Source organism: Pongo abelii, chromosome 3 (genome assembly GCF_028885655.2).
Source record: "Pongo abelii isolate AG06213 chromosome 3, NHGRI_mPonAbe1-v2.0_pri, whole genome shotgun sequence".
Classification (NCBI taxonomy): Eukaryota; Metazoa; Chordata; class Mammalia; order Primates; family Hominidae; genus Pongo; species Pongo abelii.
Window position 1 is genome coordinate 16,669,636 of NC_071988.2, and position 23,612 is coordinate 16,693,247.

At 46.9% G+C, this 23,612-nt stretch overlaps 1 protein-coding gene across 2 annotated transcripts in view; it reads right to left on the reverse strand.

The window, feature by feature from the left end:
- Positions 1-3,473: 3,473 nt before the first annotated feature.
- The window catches only part of FAM184B (family with sequence similarity 184 member B), a 148,343-nt gene continuing 128,204 nt past the window's right edge, over positions 3,474-23,612 (reverse strand). The window contains exons 12-18 of one of the 2 annotated variants that reach the window (XM_024246449.3): positions 21,290-21,444; positions 15,720-15,892; positions 12,923-13,069; positions 10,099-10,216; positions 8,560-8,664; positions 7,242-7,441; positions 3,474-6,048 (exon numbers count right to left, since the gene is read on the reverse strand). In XM_024246449.3, the coding sequence (XP_024102217.3) occupies positions 5,955-6,048; positions 7,242-7,441; positions 8,560-8,664; positions 10,099-10,216; positions 12,923-13,069; positions 15,720-15,892; positions 21,290-21,444 (992 nt within the window). In that variant the 3' untranslated portion in view covers positions 3,474-5,954. The remainder of the gene's footprint in view (positions 6,049-7,241; positions 7,442-8,559; positions 8,665-10,098; positions 10,217-12,922; positions 13,070-15,719; positions 15,893-21,289; positions 21,445-23,612) is intronic. The other variant, XM_054553777.2, reaches the window with a different exon arrangement.

Below are 23,612 nucleotides of genomic sequence, written 5' to 3' on the forward strand. Positions count from 1 at the left end.
GGCAGGTGCTGGGGAAAGGCCCACCCAGCCATCAGGTAGCCTGTGTGTTCTACAAACAGCAGCTGGCAGCACTGTCTCCTGCTGGACATTCCTGCCACCCGACATCAAAGCTGGTGGGTGACCTTTTTAGCCATTTGACATTCCTCCCAGAAGAACCTCTGCCTCCCAGAGGTTTAAGCAGTTCTCCTGCCTCAGCCTCCCAAGTAGCTGGGCTAATTTTTTTTTATTTTATTTTATTTTTTTTTTTGAGATTGGGTCTCTCTGTGTCTCCAGGCTAGAGTGCAGTGGTGTGATCTCGGCTCACTGCAACCTCTGCCTCCCGGGTTCAAGCAGTTTTCCTACATCAGCCTCCCGAGTAGCTGTCAGGTGCGCACCACCACACCCAGATAATTTTGTATTTTTAGTAGAGATGGGGTTTCACCATGTTGGCCAGGATGGTCTCGATCTGACCTCGTGATCCGCCTGCCTCTGCCTCCCAAAGGGCTGGGATTACAGGCGTGAGCCACTGCGCCCGGCCTTAATTTTTGTATTTTTAATGGAGACAGGGTTTCGCCATGTTGGCCAGGCTGGTCTTGAACTCCTGACCTCAGGTGATCTGCCTGCCTCAGCCTCCCAAAGTGCTGGGATTACAGGCATGAGCCACCGTGCCCAGCCCATCTTCATCTTCTTTACTTAAACTTAATTCTTTTTCATGCATCTTCCCTTCTTTCCTCTTTTCTCCTCTACCCAAATGTCTTAACGTTGACATTCCCAAGTGTTTGGTCTTGGGCCTCTGGAGGTTATGAAGGAGCACTGCTCAGTCCTCCCTTCAAGAAAGCAGCTTCAAGGAGTTCAATTACAAAAGCTCCTGGCATTGGGGAACTGCTGCCATGTTCCTGCCCAGGCATGCTGGTCCTGGCTGTCACCAAGCACAGTGGAGGTCCAGGTGCTAGGCCATTTCTGCCCGACACAGGACTCTTTTAATGAGCAGTCTGTGGCCGGGTGCGGGAGGCTGAGGCAGGAGAATTGCTTGAACCCAGGAGGTGGACGTTGCAGTGAGTCGAGATCGAGCCACTGCACTCAAGCCTGGGTGACAGAGTAAGACTCCGTCCCAAAAAAAAAAAAAAAAAAAAATACGGAGCAGTCTTCTTGGGTGCTTCCATCAGCCTGGCCATGACATCTTTGGAGCTGTCCTGCCCTCTTTTGCCCCGGTGTTCCTTGGCCCACCTGTCAGACCTACATCATAGGCTCTTCCTGTCTTCTGTTTCCTCTCCCCTTTCTCTAACATAGGTGTTTCTCCTGAGAAAGAAAAAAAACACCTGTCCCTGACATTCAGAAGCTGACAACACTGTTTGGTTATGTCATTCTCCTGTTGGACATAAACAGTCTCTGAATGCCAACCCCAAAGTTGCTCTCAGGCCATGATAAAATAAACCACTTAATAATTTTGTCTAAGCACGTATAAAGAAAATTCAAGGTCAGTTTACCACTCACAAAATACCAAACATCCTCCTGCTGGTTAAAACGAGTGAGAGCTGGTGTGTGTGTGTGTGTGCGTGCATGCGTGCGTGCGTGCGCGCTGGTGTGTGTGTGTGCGCGTGCGCGCGCTGGTGTGTGTGTGTGTGTGCTGGTGTGTGTGTGTGTGTGCTGGTGTGTGTGTGTGCTGGTGTGTGTGTGTGTAATTATACCATTATCCCTACTGTGTGTGTGTGCGCAATTATACCATTATCCCTACTGTAGTCCACCTTCCTATAAATAAGATGTATTGAGATGTTCAGTCCTACAGCTGCCCCCACTCTGACAGCATCCAATCGAGTGAATCCTCACTTCCTTGAAATCACCCAACCAGGGCCAAAATCCTAAAAGAGGTTCTTTGTGACACCCTCTGTCTGAGAAGCCCTATGGTTGGTTCTCTGTGACGAATAGACCCAACTTGTTCAAATACAGGCATTTCTGGTGGGCTTTGGCTAAAGGCATTCACACCCCCCAGTGAATGTCTTGTACTTCTAATTGTGTTTCGGGGCATGGCTGGTGGAGGACCTGACTGAGACAATTGTGACTGGATGTGGTCTGAGAGCAGGCAGTAGGATGGGGCTTGGGGACTGGCTCACTCACTGCCCAGCTGGTAGCAAAACCCATCTGGAACAGCGTGTGAGGTATGGACAGTCACTTGCATGAGGGGGTGGCCCAGTTGCTGAGGATTCCACCAGTGGTATCCTGGGAAAATATCCCTGTGGAGGGGAATGTGAGGAGTCAAACTGTGGGAGATCAGAGGAGTACTGCACACAAGGACAGTAGAGTGTCAGTTCCCTGCAGAGGGACAGTGAGGAACTGATAAGGTGACTGTGAGTGCCCGGGGCCTCTGTTGTTATCTTGGAGGCACTGGTAGAAATAATCAAAAACAATACTGAGGCCAGACGCAGTGACTCACGCCTGTAATCCCAGCACTTTGGGAGGCTGAGGCAGGTGGATCACTTCGAGGTCAGGAGTTCATGACCAGCCTGGTCAATATGGCGAAACCCTGTCTTTACTAAAAATACAATAATTAGCGTGGTGGCAGGTGCCTGTAGTCCCAGCTACTCAGGAGGCTGAGGCAGGAGAATCGCTTGAACCCCGGAGGCTGAGGTTGCAGTGAGCTGAGATGGCGCCACTGCACCCCAGCTTGGGTGACAGCAACACTCCATCTCAAACACACACACACAATACTGCATCCTGGGGGTGGAGGTGAGGTGACGGTAAAGATCAGTGCTACCCTTGGAAATCTGACAGATGCAGTAAGATGGTCCCTATCATAGTTCCATTTAATTTGCCAGCCTCATCTGCAGAATCCAGATGGATCCTGGAGAAAAATTAACCAAGTAGCCTCAATCACAAATGTTGGGTTGGATATTACATCAGTGTTAGAGCAGTTAAGGGCTCAGGTATGTGGTATGCAGCCATTGATGGGGTGAATCCATTCTTACCTACCCCAATTACAAAACAGTTTGCTTTCATGTGGAACAGATAGTATTCCTTTCAGTTTTGCTGCAGGAACATAACTCTTCCACCCCTGTCATAATACAGCCTGAAGAGATTTACTATCAAATACTCCTAACTTAATCCCGAATTGGATAATTTCTCTTCATCTCCACTGTCACCTCTACGCCATCACTGTCATCTCTAGACCGCTCTGCTCTTGAGAGATTGGAGTCATTATGCAAACTAAAATAGAATGTTTTATCTATCAAATTGTATTTCTTTGTCAATAGTGTTAGGGCACAGCAGGTTCATTTACTGCTGGTAAGGGTGTAAATTGTTAGAAACTTTGTGAATGGCAGTTTGGTAATATCAAACAAAAAGCTTAAGTTTGTGTCCTTAAATGCCTTACTTCAATACTCAAGGCATATGGCCTCAAGAAAAAATTATGGAAGCATGCAAAGATTTTAACAGAGATATAACCATTGTAGGGTAGAATTTAGAAATTGAAGACCAAAAGATCTTTTCAGTCACCTGCAGCAAGAAAGGAGTCAAAACCGATGTACAATCTCAACTAGTAAAATTCTCTCCTTGCCCAGGGATCATGCTGAGTTTAAGGACAGAAATGCAAAGTGCAGCCTGGGAAAGTGTTTCAACACACAAAAATAGAACCACCCGTATGTAGTCTTTTTGAAAGCACAAAATAAAGAGCAGTCCTACAGTATTCACTGCTATGTCCTGAATGTTGATGTCCCTCCCAAAATTCATGTGTTAGAACCTAATGTCAATGTAATAGTATTAAGAGGAGGGGCTTTTGGGAAGCAATGGAGTCATGAGGGCTTCACGCTCATGAGTAGGATAAGTACCCTTACAAAAGAGGCTCAGGGAGGCGCTCTTGCCTCTTCCACCATGTAAGGACACGTAGCAGGCACCCATCTCCGAGGAATGGGCCCTCCCCAGACTCTAGATCTGCTGGTTCCTTGATCTTGGACTTAGCCTCTAGGACTGTGAGTGACATATTTCTATTGTTTATAAATTATCCAGTATAAGTAAGATGTTTTGTTAGAGCAGCCTGAATGAACTAAGACACTCTAAGCGGGAAACTCACAAAAAATATTTGGTAATGAGAAACAATATGGTGTGTTAATGTATGGTGACAAGTGTTTGCATTTAAAAATGTATTGGAGCCTCATTTTGATTAGGCAGTAAATTTACCTTTAATACGTAAGTTTGTTTACAGTTATAATATGTAATCAGCTTTTTTTTGAAGATGATGTGATTGACGTTAATGTGAACTGAACTTTTATTTCTAAGCTGTCTTCATCTAATTTTACCTTTCTGTGGAAAATCAATACAAGTCAACCATTTTTATTGCCCAGTTGTTCAAAGTTTTATTCAAAGAGCAAAGATTTGACAATGCATAGAATTAACATTGGTTTGTGGGCCACCTTCTGGGCCAGCACCAAAGACTGAAAAAATATTTTGCCCCCTAAAAGTTGTATTGAGTCTTGTCAAATCACATTGCTCTGTCAGAAGGTAAGACAAATCATTGTGGACTGAGAGCAAGGTCAGCACCATGAACAGCCATTCCGGTTCCTTTAATCCACTGGGAATTCATGCAGTGAAGAAGCAACACACCATGAGGCAATATGGCTCAAACCCAAAGACCAGAGGTTCAGGAGATTTTTTTTTTTAATCTGTAGAGATGGGATCTCACTATCTTGCCCAGGCTGGTCTCGAACTCTTGGGCTCATGCTGTCCTTCTACCTCAGCCTTCCGAGTAGCTGGGTTTTGTTTGGGCTAATTATTTTTTTTTTGTAGAGATGGAGGTCTCGCTGTGTTGCCCAGGCTGGTCTCAAATTCCTGGCCTCAAGCTCTCGTCCCATCTCAGCCTCCCAAAGTGTTGGGATTACAGGCATGAGCCATGTGCCCAGTCTAGAAGATCTTTGACTTCAAAGAACAGATAGTCTAGACACCTTCACAAATGATCATGTTGGCACTACGGCCATTACACTGAGACCTATAACTGGGCTAGGATTGGTTATTTACAGAAAAACCTTGTGGTACTTAATTCCGATTCATGTTAATTTATGTTATCTTGCTTAATCCTTGCAAAGCCCTTTTAGAGGTAGGTGTTATCCCATCTATAATCTGCTGCTTGTCTTAGACCAAGAAAGTGAAAGTATTCAGTCCAAGCATGCTACCATCCATTTCTGGTAGGTTTGGTTTGTTTTTAGTTGGCTTTCCTGTTTAACTGTTATTTGTCTTCCTATTGAGGTTAGATGTGCATTTTGGAATTGCATCATTTTACATAGAAACAGCTTTCCAGTGGAGTTGACTAGCATCCTAAGGACAAGTACAACCACTTTTAAAGTAGATCATGGAAGTCACAAAGTCTGATATTCCACAAAATGGAGTATGATGTTATGGACACTAGAAATACAAGGTATAGGTCATTAGTAACGCTAATAACATTTTCCTATAGATGATTTTTAATAACACTGGTTTAATGTCAAGATATTTGTAATGAACTGTCACCATGGAACAATTTTTTTTTTTTTTTTTTTTTTTGGAGACAGGGTCTCCCTCTGTCACCCAGGCTGGTTGGAGTGCAGGAGTTCGAACTTGGCTCACTGCAACCTCTGCCTCCCAGGTTCAAGTGATCCTCCCGCCTCAGTCCCCCAAGTACCTGGGACCACAGGCACATGCCACCATGCCTGGCTAATTTTTGTATATTTTGTAGAGATGGGGTTTCACCATATTGCCCAGGCTGGTCTCAAATTCCTGGACTCAAGCGATCCGTCTGCCTCAGCCTCCCAAAGTGCTGGGATTACAGGCGTGAGCCACTGTGCCTGGCAGAACAGTATGAAGTGTTGATGCCAAAATTTGTTTTAGCTATCACATGTAAATCATATTATAAGCATATTATTTGGTTGGTTGGTGTTAGTTCATTCCTTCAGTCAGATGATTTAAAAGAAATGTTTTTCAAGTGTCCTCTGTGATGTATCCCAAAGGTTAGCTTAGAAAGAAAAGTACTTGGTGAACCATTCCTGGTGTGGAGAGCCCTGTTTCTGCTGGGCTTCTTTGGCTTGGGCCGTTTCACCATCTGGGGTCCTAAAAACAAAAAAAGGTTTTTTATATGGTTTTGAAAATTATGCAAGAAACAGCTTAATATCCACCATCTTTTCAAGGAAAGATAACTGCTTGTTTACTCTTCAAAAACACCCAAATGGGACCGGCCAACATTAGTAGTGGGAAACAAATTGTAAAGGATGGGGGTGGGGAGGGAGTACCTAATCCTCATTTTGAAAACAGAAGGTTCACCATTGTTTGGTTCTCCATTGTTCCTTTGAGACTTAGTGGTTGTAGCTCTGATAATGCAGGATTAACCAAACCTACAGATTAAGAGACTTTATTTTTATTTTTTGAGACAGAGTCTCCGTCACCCAGGCTGGAGTGCGGTGGCATGATCTCGGCTCACTGCAAGCTGCAGCCTCCTGGGTTCAAGCGATCATTGTGCCTCAGCCTCCCGGGGAGCTGGAATTACAGGCGCACACCACCACACCCAGCTCATTTTTGTATTTTTTGTAGAGATGGGTTTCACCATGTTGCCCAGGCTGGTCTCGAACTCCTGACCTTAGGTGATCCACCCACCTCCACTTCCCAAAGTGCTGGGATTACAGGTGTGAGCCACCGAGCCCGGCCTGATTAAGGGACTTTAGAATTCCAAGGTGATACAGTAAATCTTGAGGAATAATGTTAGTAATAATACTGAAACGATATTGAAGATTTTTGTGCCAAGTCCTGTGCTAAGCACATCCTATGGATTAGTTCCTTTAGTCTCATGTCAGTCTAATGAGACAGGTGCTGTATTATCTTAATTTTAGAGGCAAGGTATATGGAGACCTGGAGAGGTCAAGTGACCTGTCCAAGGCCACACAGCTAAGAATGAGGAAGACTGTAATTTGAATTCAGACCTCCAGGCCAGATGGAGTCCACCTTTTGTGTAACCCATGCTGAAGTTTTCAGGTAAGTGATTCAGTGTCCCTTGTCTAATCATCCATGAAAAAAGGCCTTCTGGAATTTGGTACCAGGAATAGTACCCCTTCCAAAGAATGACATAATTCCCTTCTCTTACACAGTCTTCCCTTTTGGCTAAACTACCACTTTTCCAAGGCAGGGCTTGTTTTGCTACTCTTTATATGGCCCAAATGCCAGGTACTTAGCAGGTGCCAGGAAGAATCCTACTTCCCCTCTTATCTACAGGGAAATAGAATAAGAGCCTCTGTCCCCAACATCCCCCAAACCTTGTGGCAGTTTTTGCATCTATAGACTGGTTGGGTTTGTAGGTCCGGCCACAGCTGGGGCTTGGGTCCAAGCTGGGTGATTTAGTTATTGGAGGGGCATTAATCCTGGAACTCAGATCGCCACTCAGAAAGTTCTTTGCATAGGAGGCGAGGTTCGGCACGCTGACCACGCGGCTGGGCACGTCCTCCACCTTCTTTTTCTGTTTGTATTAATGGACAGGTTAGTGCAATGCAATGCAAAAAACAAAATAAAGCATTATTGTGAAAGCAAATAATGCTCACCCAATCAAAATTGTATCGGAGAAGAAGCAACAATTTCATTTATACACTTACATGCTATTTTTTAAAGCACTTTTCCCTCCAGTCTTCATTTTGTATTATAAATAAATATGTATGTTCACAACCTCTTAACCAAAACTTCTGGAGATGGATGTGTTTTGCAACTCAATTTCATTTAAGATTTTAGAAGGTCATATAACACCCCCAGTAGGGGATGGGCCCATGCTAGCCTCAAATGCATTCACATTTCTGGAGTGAAACTTACTTGTATTTTGTCACACTGAGGGTAAAAACTACACATGAGATCACATTAGTTAAGTCACAAGCGTATTGTCCAGTGAACTATTTTTAAAAATACTATTTTTGTTTTTAAGATGTGGTCTTGCTCTGTCGCCCAAGCTGGAGTGCAGTGGTGCGATCTCAGCTCACTGCAACCTCTGCCTCCTGGGTTCAAGCGATTCTCCTACCTCAGCCCCCTGAGTAGCTGGGATTACAGGCATCTGCCACCATGCCCAGCTTATTTTTATATTTTTAATAGAGTTGGGGTTTCACCATGTTGGCCAGGCTGGTCTTGAAATCCTGACCTCAAGTGATCCACCCACCTCGGCCTCCCAAAGTGCTGGGATTACAGGTGTGAGCCATTGCACCCAGCCAAAAATACTATTTTTTAAGAGCCTTTAGGATTTTGTGGTAGTAGATAAGAGAATTGGATGTGAATATGCTCATTGTGAAAACTTCCAAAAATATGTACAGAAATAGTTAAGAAGTGGAAGATTCTTACTCTTCTTCTCCCTCCCATCACCTAGATAGAGCTATTCTTAATACTGACACACATTTATTCTAGAAAATTTGGAAAATACAAAATCCCATAAAAAATAAAAATCACACATAATCCACCCAGCCAGATATAAACACGTGGGTTTTTTCAGCAAATATTTTTCTGAGCATACACCAGCCCATAAATAACCTGTGGTTACCTTTAAGAAAAATGAAACTAATGGAATTGTGTAATGCATTAAAACCATTAGAACCAATTTACCTTCATGGAAGGGGTCAAATATCCCGGGTGAGGATTGAAAGAGAAAGACCGATTCCGGTGGGACATGGCACTGGGGAATGCTGCGTAGTGAAATCTTCTCTCTTCCTAGAAAACCAATACAACTGAGTCTAAATGAGCCTAACCACACAGCACTGGGTTTGACTTGAAGGAAGATGGCTGTGTGGGCAAAATAGAGAGAGAAGGAAAGTCCAGGGGAGGAAGGGGAAGTCAGTGGGAATCAAGCTGCCAGGCACTGAAGCTTTTGAGGAAGCACCTTTGCTCTTTTTCTTGTATGTCCCCAGCCCCTCTTGTAAAGAAAAGGCCAAGCTGATGCCTTAGGAAATTGGAAATTCAACTGTTCTTAGCATGTGAGGGTAACCTAATGCAGAAAGTTAGAAATTAAGGCAAAGAAAGAAAACCCCCAGGTATGCAAAGGATTTTGCCTTCTTTCTTCCTCTTTCGTTTGACATTTGTGTTGTCTAACATATACAAACGTAGGGAGAGTAATGAAATCCATCCCCACTTTACCTATAATAACTATATGGCCAATCTTGTTTGTGTATATCATTTTCCACTTTTTTCTCTCCTGCTGTATTATTACTAAATTCCAGTTATTACATAATTTTTCTCTGTGAAAACATCAATATGTGTTTCTAAGAAGTAAGGATTACTTAAAAAAAAAAAACCCATGATACCTTTGTTCACACGTAGCAAATTAGCAATAATTCCTTATCAGTGTCACCTAATTTTCAAAGCACAGGGAGACACAGAAGTGAGGCAGGTGGGCGGGAGCAGAAATGACCAGCAGGCCTTGGTTGGATACTGAATCAGAGGGAGCTGGGTTCTTTTCAAGGGGCCTAGGGAGTGGCTTTGCTAAGTAGAAAACAGGTGGTCATTTTTACAAAAAGAAGATCAACAATAAAAACACTTACTGATTCTACTACAATTCAAACTTAAGCCATTCTAGATTTTCTCAAATTCTGTAAGTTAAAAAACCAATATTAACATGGGGCAAATGCTGTTGGACTTAGGAGTAAAGTGATTTTTTTTGCCTTCTATTTTTCTGTATTAATTTTTTAGTGAGTATGTCTTCTTTAATAATAGAAAAGAAAGGATTTTTTTTTTCTTTGAGACAGAGTCTTACTCTGTCTCCCAGACTGGAGTGCAGTGGCGCTATGTTGGCTCACTGCAACCTCTGCCTCTCAGGTTCAAGTGATTCTCCTGCCTCAGCCTTCCTAGAAGCTGGAATTACAGGTGCCCACAACCACACCCAGCTAATTTGTGTATTTTTAGTAGAGACGGGGTTTCAACATGTTGGCCAGGCTGGTCCCGAACTCCTCACCTCAAGTGATCCACCCACCTCCGCCTCCCAAAGTGCTGGGATTACAGGCTTGAGCCACCGCGCCCAGCAAGAAAGGATTCTTTATAAGACATTAGGGCACCTAGAGAAATGCTGGGTGCAAGTGAACGCCCCTCCCGGGGGAGCCAGCAGTGCCCGGCCAGGTGCATGGGTGAGGAGGCGCCCCCTGACTGCCTCACCGTGAGCTGCTTGATGATGTCCTCTCTCTCCTTCAGGCGGGTCTGCAGGCGGCCAATGAGCTGAAGGTCCTCGGGCCTGGACGCTCCCTTCCCTGGCTTCTCTCGGGAATCTTTCAGTCTGTTCCAAGCAGGCATGCAGTCAAGTCCCCCTTACAGCAATTACTCAACAAAGAGGGAGAACAAGTGCACACGATGGGAATGCCATCCTGTGTTCAGCCAAGCCAGGGAGGCCCAGATAGCAGCAGAGGCTTGCCCAGGGCCCCCCGGGGAGATGGCTTGCCGAACCCAGGATCCCAGCTCTGTCAGGTCCCCTGAGGCTGCAGGGCCAGGAAGCAAAGGCCCGTGTGTGCACATAGATGCTGCACTCAGCGGGGCTTCAAGAGCCAGGGATGCTGCTGGGAGAACAGCCCAGGGCAGGAAAATGCCCCGTAGGTTCTCTTAATGCTCTGGCGCCATCTGCTGGCGGACACAGAGCGCGGCCAGTGGCCGGTACCCATGGCTTTTTATTTTTTACTTGTTTTTTATTTTTGGAGACGGAGTTCCCTCTGTCGCCCAGGCAGTGCGCTGGCGCTATCTCGGCTCTCTGCAACCTCCGCCTCCCTGGTTCAAGCGATTCTTGTGCCTCACAGCCTCCTGAGCAGCTGGGACTACAGGCGCGCGCCACCGTGCCAGGGAAATTTTTGTATTTTTAGAAGAGACAGGGTTTCACTATGTTGGCCAGGCTGGTCTGGAATTCCTGACCTCGTAATCCGCCCTCCTGGGCCTCCCAAAGTGCTGGGATTACAGGCGTGAGCCACCGCGCCCAGCCCCCACTGCTTTTTCAGCGTGAAGCCAGAGAAGAGTAACTGGGTGGTGAGGAGAGGAGGGCTGGGGCTGCAGATAATCTACTGACTGGAATTGATAAGAGCCCAGGGCTTTGGGTGAGATGACCCGGCTCTAATACTGGCTCTTCTTTTTTCTAGATATGTGACCTTGGGCATCATTTCACCTGTGTGTGGGCCTCAGTTCCCTCTCCTTTAAAATGGGCATGAAACTGGGTGGTTGTGAGAATTCAATGTGACAATGGGAGCCTGGCATATAGTAAGTGCCCCTTAGACTGTAGCTGGTAAAACCTTTCCTGCTGGCTTTTGGATGATTTGCTTTGTATTGGAGACAGTGGAGAAGTTTTTAAGAGCTCAGGCTAAAGGTCAGACAGGTGACATTTAAACTGCATTAATGCTGCCTGACCTTGGGCAAGTGGCTTCACCTGTTTGGACCTGGCTTGCTGCCATCACGTCCTAAATGGTCTTCTTGCTAGTCACCCCCTCCCCGTTTCTTCTCAGCAGTCAGAAGTGACCCTGTGAAAAGGCAAGTCAGGCCATGTCACTCCTGCCCAGTGCCTCATGATGGCTTCCCAGGGCATTCTGAACACATCCAAACTCCTTCCCATCAGGGCAGAGGTCCCTTCACCCAGCTCCTCTCCTCCCTCTCACTCTGTTCAGCCACACAAGCCTTTGGGCTGTTTTCAGGAGCATGAAGCAGGCCCAGGGCCCTTACACCTGCTGTTCCATCTGCTTCGAATGCTCTTCCTCCAGATGCCTCAGGAGTGCCCTCACCTCCTTGTACTTAAACATCACCTCCTCACAGAGGCCTTCTTTTACCCACCCTTGCCACTCCCAATCCTGTCTTCCAGCACTTTCACCGCCTGGTATGATGTTAACTGTTTGCTTTTTTTTTCTTTTTTTTTTTTGAGATAGGGTCTATTTCGTTTTGTTTTGTTTTGTTTTGAGACAGTCTCTCTCTCTCTCTGTAGCCCAGGCTGGAGTGCAGGGATGCAATCACAGATCACTGCAACCTCACCCTCCTGAGCTCAGACAATCCTCCCACCTCAGCCTCCCAAGTAGCTGGGACTATAGGCACACACCACCATGCCCAGCAATTCTTTTTTTTTTTTGGTATTCTTTGTAGAGACGGAGTTTCACAATGTTGCCCAGGCTGGTCTCGAACTCCTGGGCTTAAGCAATCCACCCTGGGCTCAAGCCTCAGCCATGCAAAGTGCTAGGATTACAGGCATGAGCCACCAAGCACAGCCTGTTTGCTTATTTCTTATCCGAATTCTCAGCAGAATTTGTGAGCCTATGAGAGCATTGTCTTTGTTCTGTTCCCTGCTATAACTCCAGAGCCTAAAGCAGTGCTGGGCATACAATGGGTCCTTAACAAATATTTGTTGAATGAATAAATGCAATATGTATGCATGAGGGACCAGTGGGAATAACAATTCTGATTTAGCAGCCCTGATCCTTCTGATTTCTTCCAAGTGTGAGGGTTAAACCAATGCTCATCCTCACAGATTCCCACTGCCCTGCAGAAAAGGGGAACATAGCCTCATAAAATGAAGGGAGACTGATGAGCCACTGGCTAGTTCCCCCCACCACACCCCCCACCCCCCGCCCTGAACTTGTTCTGTTGCTGAAGCTGGAGTGCAGGGGCCTGATCTCCGTTCACTGAAAGCTCTGCCTCCTGGGTTCAAGTGATCCTCCTGCCTCAGCCTCCAGAGTAGCTGAGATTACAGGCGTGTGCCACCACACCTGGCTAATTTTGTATTTTCAGTAGAGATGGGATTTCACCATGTTGGCCAGGCTGGTCTCCAACTCCTGAGCTCAAGTGATCCACCTGCCTCAGCCTCCCAAAGTGCTGGGATTCCAGGCATGAGCCACTGTGCCTGGCCAGAACCCAGGACTTTGAATTTGAAAACCAGGAAATCCCAGGGTCACTGAGGTGAGTTGGCCACCCTACTGAATGGTACATTTGCAAGACCCTCCCTGGGGCCCGAGGCCTCACTTACTCGGATTCCAGGGCAGCCAGCCGGGCCTGGAGCTGGGCCTGGGCACTACTGAAATCTGCCACCATGGCCTGCATCTCCTTCCGGTGTTCCTGGCGGAGTGTCTCTACCTCCCTGGCCCGCTGGGCTTGCTGAGTCTCCTCCAGCAACCTGTGGTGGATGAAAGCACAGCCAGGCTTGCCCAGCTCCGGGGACGGCACCCCTTGGGCTCTGGAGTTTATTTCCCTCGTCGCTGCCCAGTTTGGGAGATCTGGGTGGGGAGAAATTGTGATCTGAGGACACCTGTGGGAAGAAGAGCTGAAGTCTCTGAGTTGTGGGGTCCAGGACAAACCCCCACTATGGGACCCCTTCTCAGCACCCTCCCATCTCAGAAGGAGAAACCTGAGCATGGGGACAGACTTCAGGTGGAAGCGATGGAGAGCAGCCCTGCAGGGGAGCCCCAGAAAACACACTCTTCACTTGGGGCAGGTGGGGAGGCGGGAGGCTGAGATTCTCTATCAGTATGGCCTGAACACTGGGACTCTGAGACCTGGGAGACCAGGTCTTCCCTAACAACTACAGTGCAGTGGAAAGCCTCCTTGAACTTTTTTTTTTTTTTTTTTGAGACGGAGTCTTGCTCTTGTTGCTCAGGGTGGAGTGCAATGGCACGATCTTGGCTCACTGCAACCTTCGCCTCTCGGGTTCAAGCAGTTCTCCTGCCTCAGCCTCCCAAGTGGTTGGGATTACAGGCGCCCACCACCAGGCCCAGCCAATTTTTTGTATTTTTAGTAAAGACGGAGGGGGTTTCACCATGTTGGCCAGGCTAGTCTTGAACTCCTGACCTCGGGTGATCCACACACCTCAGCCTCCCAAAGTGCTGGGATTACAGGCATGAGCCACCACGCCTGGCCACTCCCTGAATCTTTATCCCTCACACCTTTATCAAAAGAAGTGGTTATGAAAATTAAATTGGGCTGGGTGCGGTGGCTCACGCCTGTAATCCCAGCACTCTGGGAGGCCGAGGCGGGAGAATCACGAGGACAGGAGTTCGAGACCAGCCTGACCAACATGGTGAAACCCCGTCTCTACTAAAAATACAAAAAAAAATTAGCTGGGCGTGGTGGTGCCCGCCTGTAATCCCAGCTACTCAGGAGGCTGAGGCAGAAGAATCACTTGAACCCAGGAGGTGGAGGTTGCAGTGAGCCGAGATCGCACCACTGCGCTCCAGTCTGGGCAAAAGAGCGAGACGCTGTCTCAAAGAAAAAAAAAGAAAGAAAAGAAAAAAAATTAAATGAACAAGTACAGTCAAGGCTCAGAGCAATTTTGGGCCAACACAGCAGGGTTCAATGTGCACAGCTGACAAATATTAAGAAAAAAGGAATCCTCCAGACATTAAAATGACAAAATTATGAGCAATTTTATGATTGGCATTAGGACATTCAAAAACTTAGATGAAATAGATGAATTCTTTGAAAGATACTGCTAAAGCTCACTTAAGAAATAGATAATATGAAATATCCTATGTCTTTAAAGAAATTGAATTTGTATTAAAAGCTTTCCAACAAGAGGAAAAAAGGCTCTTGAGTTCAGGATTGATGATAGGTTTTTCACTTCTACAATTAACCAAGCGTTTCATTCATGCTAGGGACATGCCAAGCCTCCTGCACACATTCCACTGCACTCTACAACAGCCCTGATAGGCCAGGTTTTTTGTTTTGTTTGTTTTGTTTTTTGAGAGATTGTGGCTCTGCCGCCCAGGCTGAAGTGCAGTGGCCGGATCTCAACTCACTGCAACCTCCACCTCCCAGGCTCAAGCAATCCCCCCTCCCCAACCTCCCGAGTAGCCGGGACTACAGGCATGCACCACCACGCTTGGCTAATTTTTCTATTTTTAGTAGAGAGGGGGTTTCACTATGTTGCCCAGGCTGGTCTTGAACTCCTGACCTCAGGTGATCTGCCTGCCTCGGCCTCCCAAAGTACTGGTATTACAGGCGTCAGCTACCATGCCAGCCGAGGCTGGAATCTTATCCCCATTTTACAGAGGACTCGGTCTGGGAGAGGTCAGCTAACTCACCCAACCTCACACAGCTTATTAAGAGCGCACAGCTAGTTAAGAAGACACTGCATGGTCTGAACTATTCCACCACACTGTCTCCGTAAGGTTGGATTTGATGACACTTTTGGTCCAGTTCTCAGCTCATAAATGCCCTGATTTGCAGGGAAACAAACAGGACTCCCTCTTTTTTTTTTTTTTTTTTGAGACGGAGTCTTGCATTGTCGCCCAGGAGGGAGTGCAATGGCGCGATCTCGGCTCACTGCAACCTCCTCCTCCCGAGTTCATGCGATTTTCCTGCCTCAGCCTCCGGAATAACTGGGATTACAGGCACACACCACCACGCCCGGCCTTTTTTTTTTTTTTTTTTTGTATTTTTAGTGGAGACAGGGTTTCACCATATTGTCCAGGCTGGTCTGGAATTCCTGACCTCGTGATCCGCCCGCCTCTGCAAACCAAAGTGCTGGGATTACAGGCGTGAGCCACCGTGCCCAGCCAGACTCCCTCTTATTTCAAGGCACTTCCTCTGCGGTTTTGAGATATAGAATTTCTGGAGCTCTGGGACTTTTCATGGGTCAGAGGAGTTAACATCTGTGAAATGTTGGCGCATTAAGTGTCTAGTGTCTTGTGGGGCAGGATGCCGAGGCAGTGACCCATTTCAGGTCTCAGGCTCAGCGAGCCGCAGTAGGGGGAGGGAAGGAGGGTGGCGGGGGGTGGAGTGGCGGGGGGGTGGCGGGGGGGTGGGGGGTGGGGTGCCGGGCCACCCACCTGCGCTGGTCGCGGAGCTTCTGCGCCTCCTGCTGTTGCTGCTCCACCTCCGCGCGCAGCCGCCGCACCGCGTCCTGGAGCTGCGCGTTCTCCTCCCAGAGCCCGCATCCCTCGCCGGAACCCTGCCCAGCAGCGCCCGGTGGGGAGCCGGCCTGGCCCGGGCCGCCCCACTCCTGAGGAAGGCAACCAGGAGAGGTGTTTTCAGGAGGCGCAGGGGCGGACAAGGCAGAAAGGGCCAGAGATGTGCTGCGGCGAGATGGAGACCCACTGGCGCCCCGCCCAGGCTGGAGCCTGAGGCAGGCTCCTGGGTCCCCTGCAGGGACTCCCATCTAGTCTCTTAAAAATTTCCTGCTTTGGGAGTTGGCCAAATCTGGCCCTTAGAGTTTAATAAAACTGCTGAGCCAAGAATGGGGCTTGCATCCAAATGAACACCAACCAAACTCCACACTCCACCTGCCGGGGTGCCCTCCATGCCTGCCTCAGTGAAGTCTTCCCTCCGTGAAGTTAAGTGTTCAGTGAAGTGACACTGCCTCAGTGTAGTCTTCCCTACCTCTCGGGGAACTGATAAGCTTTCTCTAATACCACCAAATCTTGCTAACTCTGGCTCTAAGGGGTGACACTGAAGAGAATATGTGTCCATGCTGGTTTCCTTGGCTAGATTGGGAGCTATTCCTCTCTTCATCTTTCCAACCCTGTAGCACCTAGCCTAGTGTATTCTATAGGTGCCACGTGAATGCTTGCTAAACAAAATTGTGCTAGAGTGTCAATAGTTAGGTAGAAACACAAAGATTGCTGTCCAACAGCAGATGGAGTCAGATTTAATCTGTGATTAGTGAATGTTCCAGTCTTCAAATTCACTCAAACATGCCCGACCACTTGTGCATGTATCAGTTCACTGCACACAGTAATTGCACAGCTGTGCACGGGGAGAATCTGTGGTCCAGGCCCCATGTCTCTGCCTTCCTGCCCTGGGGTTGGCATGGTGTGGGATGCCCGTGGGCACCCACTTGGCACTCTCACATGCATAGCCTGGAAGAGCAAGAGCAGGGGGATTACTGCTCTGTGGGGACAATCCTTGACCAATGGAGGACAGAAACAGATGGAAAAATGCATTCCCCTCTTGGGTCTCTGGGTGGGAGAGATGAGAATTAGATCCCAGTAGGACAGACTCCACCTAGCTCAGCGGTGGCCAGCTTGGGCCTGCAGCCTGGCATTGTGTCCCCTCCCCTTTCCGACTCCTGCTGCCTGGGCTCTTCCTCTTTGCTGACACCCCTGCATCTGCTCTCTGTGTGGGGTATCACCTGACACCACATTTTCCTTCTAGAGGGTTCAGGGCTTCCCTCCTATGGGGCAAAGGTGAGGGCTGGTGCATGGGTGGCCAGGTATTGGCTCATGTACTCAGTGCTCCTTGGCTTCTATCCAGAGCCCTCAGGTGAACACTGACTCCCTCCATGGCCCAGTCCCCAGCTGTCTCCATCTCACATTTCCCGTCCCCTCCCATTGGTACCAGTGTCTCCCACCCATCTAAACACTTAATGGAACACGTTCTGTCTTCCCTCTGCTAGACCTAACCACTGGGCTAACCTGTGATTCATCATTTGTTAATATTTTTCACATAAACACAGAAATCGCCTTCTTATGCTCAGCAACAGCTAAATCTGGCACACATGATTCCCATGTCCCCTGGACCTTCAGCAGGACTGGCCACCAATGAATCCTCACCACCCACAGGCACTGGTGGAGACCCTGCTGAGGGCTGGGAGTGGGGGTGGGGAGGCGATGTGGCAGAACAGACAGGTTATCCTCAAAAGACTCCTGATCCAGTCTAGGCAACAAGGACATCTATGAAATGGCATGTCCCCAACAGGACCGGGCGGTAGATCCTAGAGCCAGCTGAGTGTCTTGACAGCAAGTGCTCCAGGATCTCAGAGCCAGAGGGGGCCACTGTGTGCCAGGGAAGGCCCCCAGCATGAGATATGCTGGGCAGCATCTCAGGCAGGAGGAGTGGCACAGGCGAAGGCCAAAGGGAGGGTGCAGATGCCAGGTTTATGAGCCACAGGGAATATGGCAGGACATACAGGTCATAGTCAGTGGTGGAAGCTTTTCAATGCCAAGTTGAAGCATTTGGAGCTTTCTCCTGTGGGAACCACCAAAGGCTTTATGAAAAGTGATGCCGGTCATCCTAATACCAAAGCCTGGCAGAGACACAACAAAAAAAAGAGAATTTTAGACCAATATCCCTGATGAACATCGATGTAAAAATCCTCAATAAAATACTGGCAAACCAAATCCAGCAGCACATCAAAAAGCTTATTCACCACGATCAAGTGGGCTTCATCCCTGGGATGCAAGGCTGGTTCTACATACGCAAATCAATAAACATAATCCAGCATATAAACAGAACCAATGACAAAAACCACGTGATTATCTCAATAGATGCAGAAAAGGCCTTTGACAAAATTCAACAGCCCTTCATGCTAAAAACTCTCAATAAATTAGGTATTGATGGGACGTATCTCAAAATAATAAGAGCTATTTATGACAAACCCACAGCCAATATCATACTGAATGGGCAAAAACTGGAAGCATTCCCTTTGAAAACTGGCACAAGACAGGGATGCCCTCTCTCACCACTCCTATTCAACATAGTATTGGAAGTTCTGGCCATGGTAATCAGGCAGGAGAATGAAATAAAGGGTATTCAATTAGGAAAAGGGGAAGTCAAATTGTCCCTGTTTGCAGATGACATGATTGTATTTCTAGAAGACCCCACTGTCTCAGTCCAAAATCTCCTTAAGCTGATAAGCAACTTCAGCAAAGTCTCAGGATACAAAATCAATGTGCAAAAATCACAAGCATTCTTATACACCAATAACAGACAAACAGAGAGCCAAATCATGAGTGAATTCCCATTCACAATTGCTTCAAAGAGAATAAAATACCTAGGAATCCAACTTACAAGGGATGTGTAGGACCTCTTCAAGGAGAACTAGAAACCACTGCTCAACAAAATAAAAGAGGATACAAACAAATGGAAGAACATTCCATGCTCATGGATAGGAAGAATCAATATTGTGAAAATGGCTATACTGCCCAAGGTAATTTACAGATTCAATGCCATCCCCATCAAGCTACCAATGACTTTCTTCACAGAATTGGAAAAAACTACTTTAAAGTTCATATGGAACCAAAAAAGAGCCCGCATTGCCAAGTCAATCCTAAGCCAAAAGAACAAAGCTGGAGGCATCATGCTACCTGACTTCAAACTATACTACAAGCCCACAGTAACCAAAACAGCATGGTACTGGTACCAAAACAGAGATATAGACCAATGGAACAGAACAGAGCCCTCAGAAATAATACCACACATCTACAACTATCTTATCTTTGACAAACCTGACAAAAACAAGCAATGGGGAAAGGATTCCCTATTTAACAAATGGTGCTGGGAAAACTGTCTAGCCATATAAAGAAAGATGAAACTGGATCCCTTCCTTATACCTTATACAAAAATTAATTCAAGATGGATTAAAGACTTAAATGTTAGACCTAAAACCATAAAAACCCTAGAAGAAAACCTAGGCAATACCATTCAGGACATAGGCATGGGCAAGGACTTCATGTCTAAAACACCAAAAGCAATGGCAACAAAAGCCAAAATTGACAAATGGGATCTAATTAAACTAAAGAGCTTCTGCACAGCAAAAGAAACTACCATCAGAGTGAACAGGCAACCTACAGAATGGGAGAAAATTTTTGCAGTCTACTCATCTGACAAAGGGCTAATATCCAGAATCTACAAAGAACTCCAACAAATTTACAAGAAAAAAACAAGCAACCCCATCAACAAGTGGGTGAAGGATATGAACAAACACTTCTCAAAAGAAGACATTTATGCAGCCAACAGACACATGAAAAAATGTTCATCATCACTGGCCTTCAGAGAAATGCAAATCAAAACCACAATGAGATACCATCTCACACCAGTTAGAATGGCAATCATTAAAAAGTCAGGAAACAACAGGTGCTGGAGAGGATGTGGAGAAACAGGAACACTTTTACACTGTTGGTGGGACTCTAAACTGGTTCAACCATTGTGGAAGACAGTGTGGTGATTCCTCAAGGATCTAGAACTATAAATACCATTTGACCCAGCCATCCCATTACTGGGTATATACCCAAAAGATTATAAATCATGCTGCTATAAAGACACATGCACACGTATGTTTACTGCAACACTATTCACAATAGCAAAGACCTGGAACCAACCCAAACGTCCAACAATGATAGACTGGATTAAGAAAATGTGGCACATATACACCATGGAATACTATGCAGCCATAAAAAAGAATGAGTTCATGTCCTTTGCAGGGACATGGATGAAGCTGGAAACCATCATTCTCAGCAAAATATCACAAGGACAAAACCAAACACCACATGTTCTCACTCACAGGTGGGAACGGAACAATGAGAACACTTGGACACAGGAAGGGTGACATCACACACCGGAGCCTGTTGTGGGGTGGGGGTAGGGGGGAGGGGTAGCATTAGGAGATATACCTAATGTAAATGACGAGTTAATGGGTGCAGCACACCAACATGGCACATGTACACATATGTAACAAACCTGCACGTTGTGCACATGTACCCTAGAACTTATAATAATAAAAAAAATAAAGAAAAGTGATGTTGGGCTTTGGGAGAATAGCTGAAGCTGTACATTATGGACTGGAGGGAGAGAGGGCTGGGCTGCTAGGAGGTGACTGCCACCCAGCTAGACCAGGAATGATGGATGTGCAGGGAAGGGGCTGATGGGCAAAGTCTGAGCAAGAAGAGGAAAGAAAGTCGGCACTGAGCCTGGGTGACAACAAAGCTGCTCCACTTAGGGGAACAGCAAGGTCTAGATGGAGCCTATCTGGTAAAATGTTCTGAGAAATTCAAAATGTTCTGCAGATCCAGAGGAGTAGCCCAGACCAGCTGCATTGAGGGCCTATGTAGCCCCAACATCCTGAGATACCATTGCGTCTGAATTATAAATAACATACAGCACTTAAAACCTTTTTTTTTTTTCTTTTCAAAGACCCTGCAGGCCCACCAAGTATCCCACAGCCCTGTGGAGAAGGGTCTTCCCCACTTCGGGCAGGGGGGAGGGGAATGACCGAGTACCCAGAGCCCATCCTTTTTTTTTTTTTTTTTTTTTTTGAGACAGGGTCTTGCTATGTTGCCCAGGCTGGAGTACGGTGGCACAATCATAGCTCACTACAGCCTGGAACTCCTGGGCTCAAGTGATCCTCCTGCCTCAGACTCCCGAGCCAGGATTACAGGCATATGCCACCACGCCCAGCTAATTTTCAATTTTTTTGTAGAGATATAGTCTTGCTATGTTGCCCTGGCTGGTCTTGAAATCCTGGCCTCAAGTAGTCCTCTGGCTTTGGCCTCCCAAAGTGCTAGATTCCAAGTGTGAGCCACTGCACTCACAGCCTCAGAGCCCATCCTTTATGGGGCTTCTTACTGCGGCCCTGATGCTGTTCTGGGAGGGGTATGGCTGGTGCAAGGGCAGGGGAGCTGACCTCTGTGGCGATTATGTGATCCTTGCTGTCTCCTGGACACTGGCTGCTGGCTTCCTGTCTGCCCAGAGCCCTCAGCTCGGCCTGCAGTGCCTCCAAGTCCTTCTGGTGCCCAGAACAGGCAGCTCGCTGCTCCGACAGCTCCTGTCTGAGCGACTCTGGAAAAGGAAGAGCAGTAGTGAGTTAGGCACTGGGTCTAGGCTGAAGCCTGTGTCGTGGGGACAACAGTCTCTGGGGCGGGGGTGGATGATGTGGGTGGCTGCTGAAGGCTTGTGGTGGGTTGAGTTCCCCAAACCTTTTCCAAGATAACAGTAACAACAGGGCCATGTGTGAAAACTGTTCTCATTTAAGTCCCACCACCATCTTTTCTGGTATGAATTATGCCCCCCTCCCCACCCCTGCTCCATTTTAGGATGAGGGACCTGAGCATCAAAGAGGGTGAGCACAATGCCCAAAGCCACACAGCTATTAAATGGTGGAGTTGGGATGCAAAATTTCAAGTGGTTCTTCACTCTGAACCCCCTGCTTGCCCTCTACTGGTTGGTTAGGATGGGTGGCAGGTGAGGGCAGCATGGCCTGAGCCCAGGGCCAAACCTGTGACAATGCTTGGCCTCAGCATCAAGTTAGGAGGCCAGGCAAAGAACAGGCAATTATCAAATGAGTGAAAGGCCTCTTCTGGGGGTGATGGTCTCAAGTTGGAAATTTTGAAATTTATGTCAACTCTTTTTTATTTTTTTTTTGAGATGGAGTTTCGGTTTGTTTCCCAGGCTGGAGTGCAGTGACACAATCTCGGCTCACTGCAGCCTCCACCTCCCGGGTTCAAGTGATTCTCCTGCCTCAGCCTCCGGAGTAGCTGGGACCAGGCACGCACCACCACACCTGGCTAATTTTTGTATTTTTTTTTTAGTAGAGATGCGGTTTCTCCATTTTGGCCAGGCTGGTCTCAAACTCCTGACCTCAGTGATCCACCCACATTAGCCTCCCAAAGTGCTGGGATTATAGGCGTGAGCCACAGTACCCGGCCAATGTCAACTCTTAAGACAAAAATGTTCACAGGTTCTTCTTTCCACTGGTGTGGGGTCTTGGTTGGATCATGGAGGCAGGAGATGGCATGTCATCCCAGCAGGATAGGCACTAAAATGGAATCATCCAGGAGAAATGTGTACGTTCTCTTAAACTCAGGGGAGAGTAAGGCCAGAAACTCGAGCTTCCCCTCTGAGGATGGAGACTGATTTCTAGTACACTAGACACTTCCCAGCATGATTGAAACAATTATTTCAAAATGAATATTTTCTGATAGAGCAGATGCTATTTAGTGAGATATTCCTTTTATAAAAGATACTTTTTAAGTGCTTGTAAATTTGATACTTCACTTTTCTGTAATGAGCTTTTGAGACTCTGTAGTTATTGAAAATAACCTTTGAAACATTGTTCTGATCATTCCATAACACCTAGCACAGGTTTTAGTACAGAGCAAGTGCTCAACATGTATTTGTAAAATAAATGATCTTTAGAGTGAAAATGGATGAGGTGATAAAAGTGTGTTAGTTATAAAAGCTTTCCTATAAGCTTACTAACCTTCCCTCAAAGGTTAACTATATTAAACACATGTAAAAGCATAGTGTATTTGGATGGTATTAAGACGAAAAATTGGCCAGGCGTGGTGGCTCATGCCTGTAATCCCAGCACTTTGGGAGGCCGACGCGGTGGATCACGAGGTCAGGAGATCGAGACCATACTGGCTAACATGGTGAAACCCCATCTCTACTAAAAATACAAAAAATTAGCCGGGCGTGGTGGCAGGTGCCTGTAGTTCCAGCTACTTGGGAGGCTGAGGCAGGAGAATGGTGTGAACCCAGGTGGTGGGGCTTGCAGTGAGCTGAGATCACGCCACTGCACTCCAGCTTGGGTGACAGAGCGAGACTCCATCTCAAAAAAAAAAAAAAAAAAAAAGAAAAGAAAAATTTACTTGGTAATCTTTCCAGCAGAATTTTGATAAAGTGATTTCTATAGCTTATTTTCTTAAAAAAAATCCAAACACAACCCCATTTTTTTGAAAACTATTATCACAAGATATATGCAATAAAACTCTTTACCAAATCATAAATTATAGGGTATTCATTCTTTACCCTTCTCCTTCTCTCATACCTTCCCACCATTCGTCTATCCATCTACCTATCCATCCTTCTATCCACCGGTCCATCCCTCCACCTGTCCATCCCTCCACCTGTCCATCCATCCATCCATCCATTCATCTACCTGTCTGTCTGTCTACCCATCTGTCCATCCATTCAACTACCGATCCACCCATCGGTTGCCCACCCAA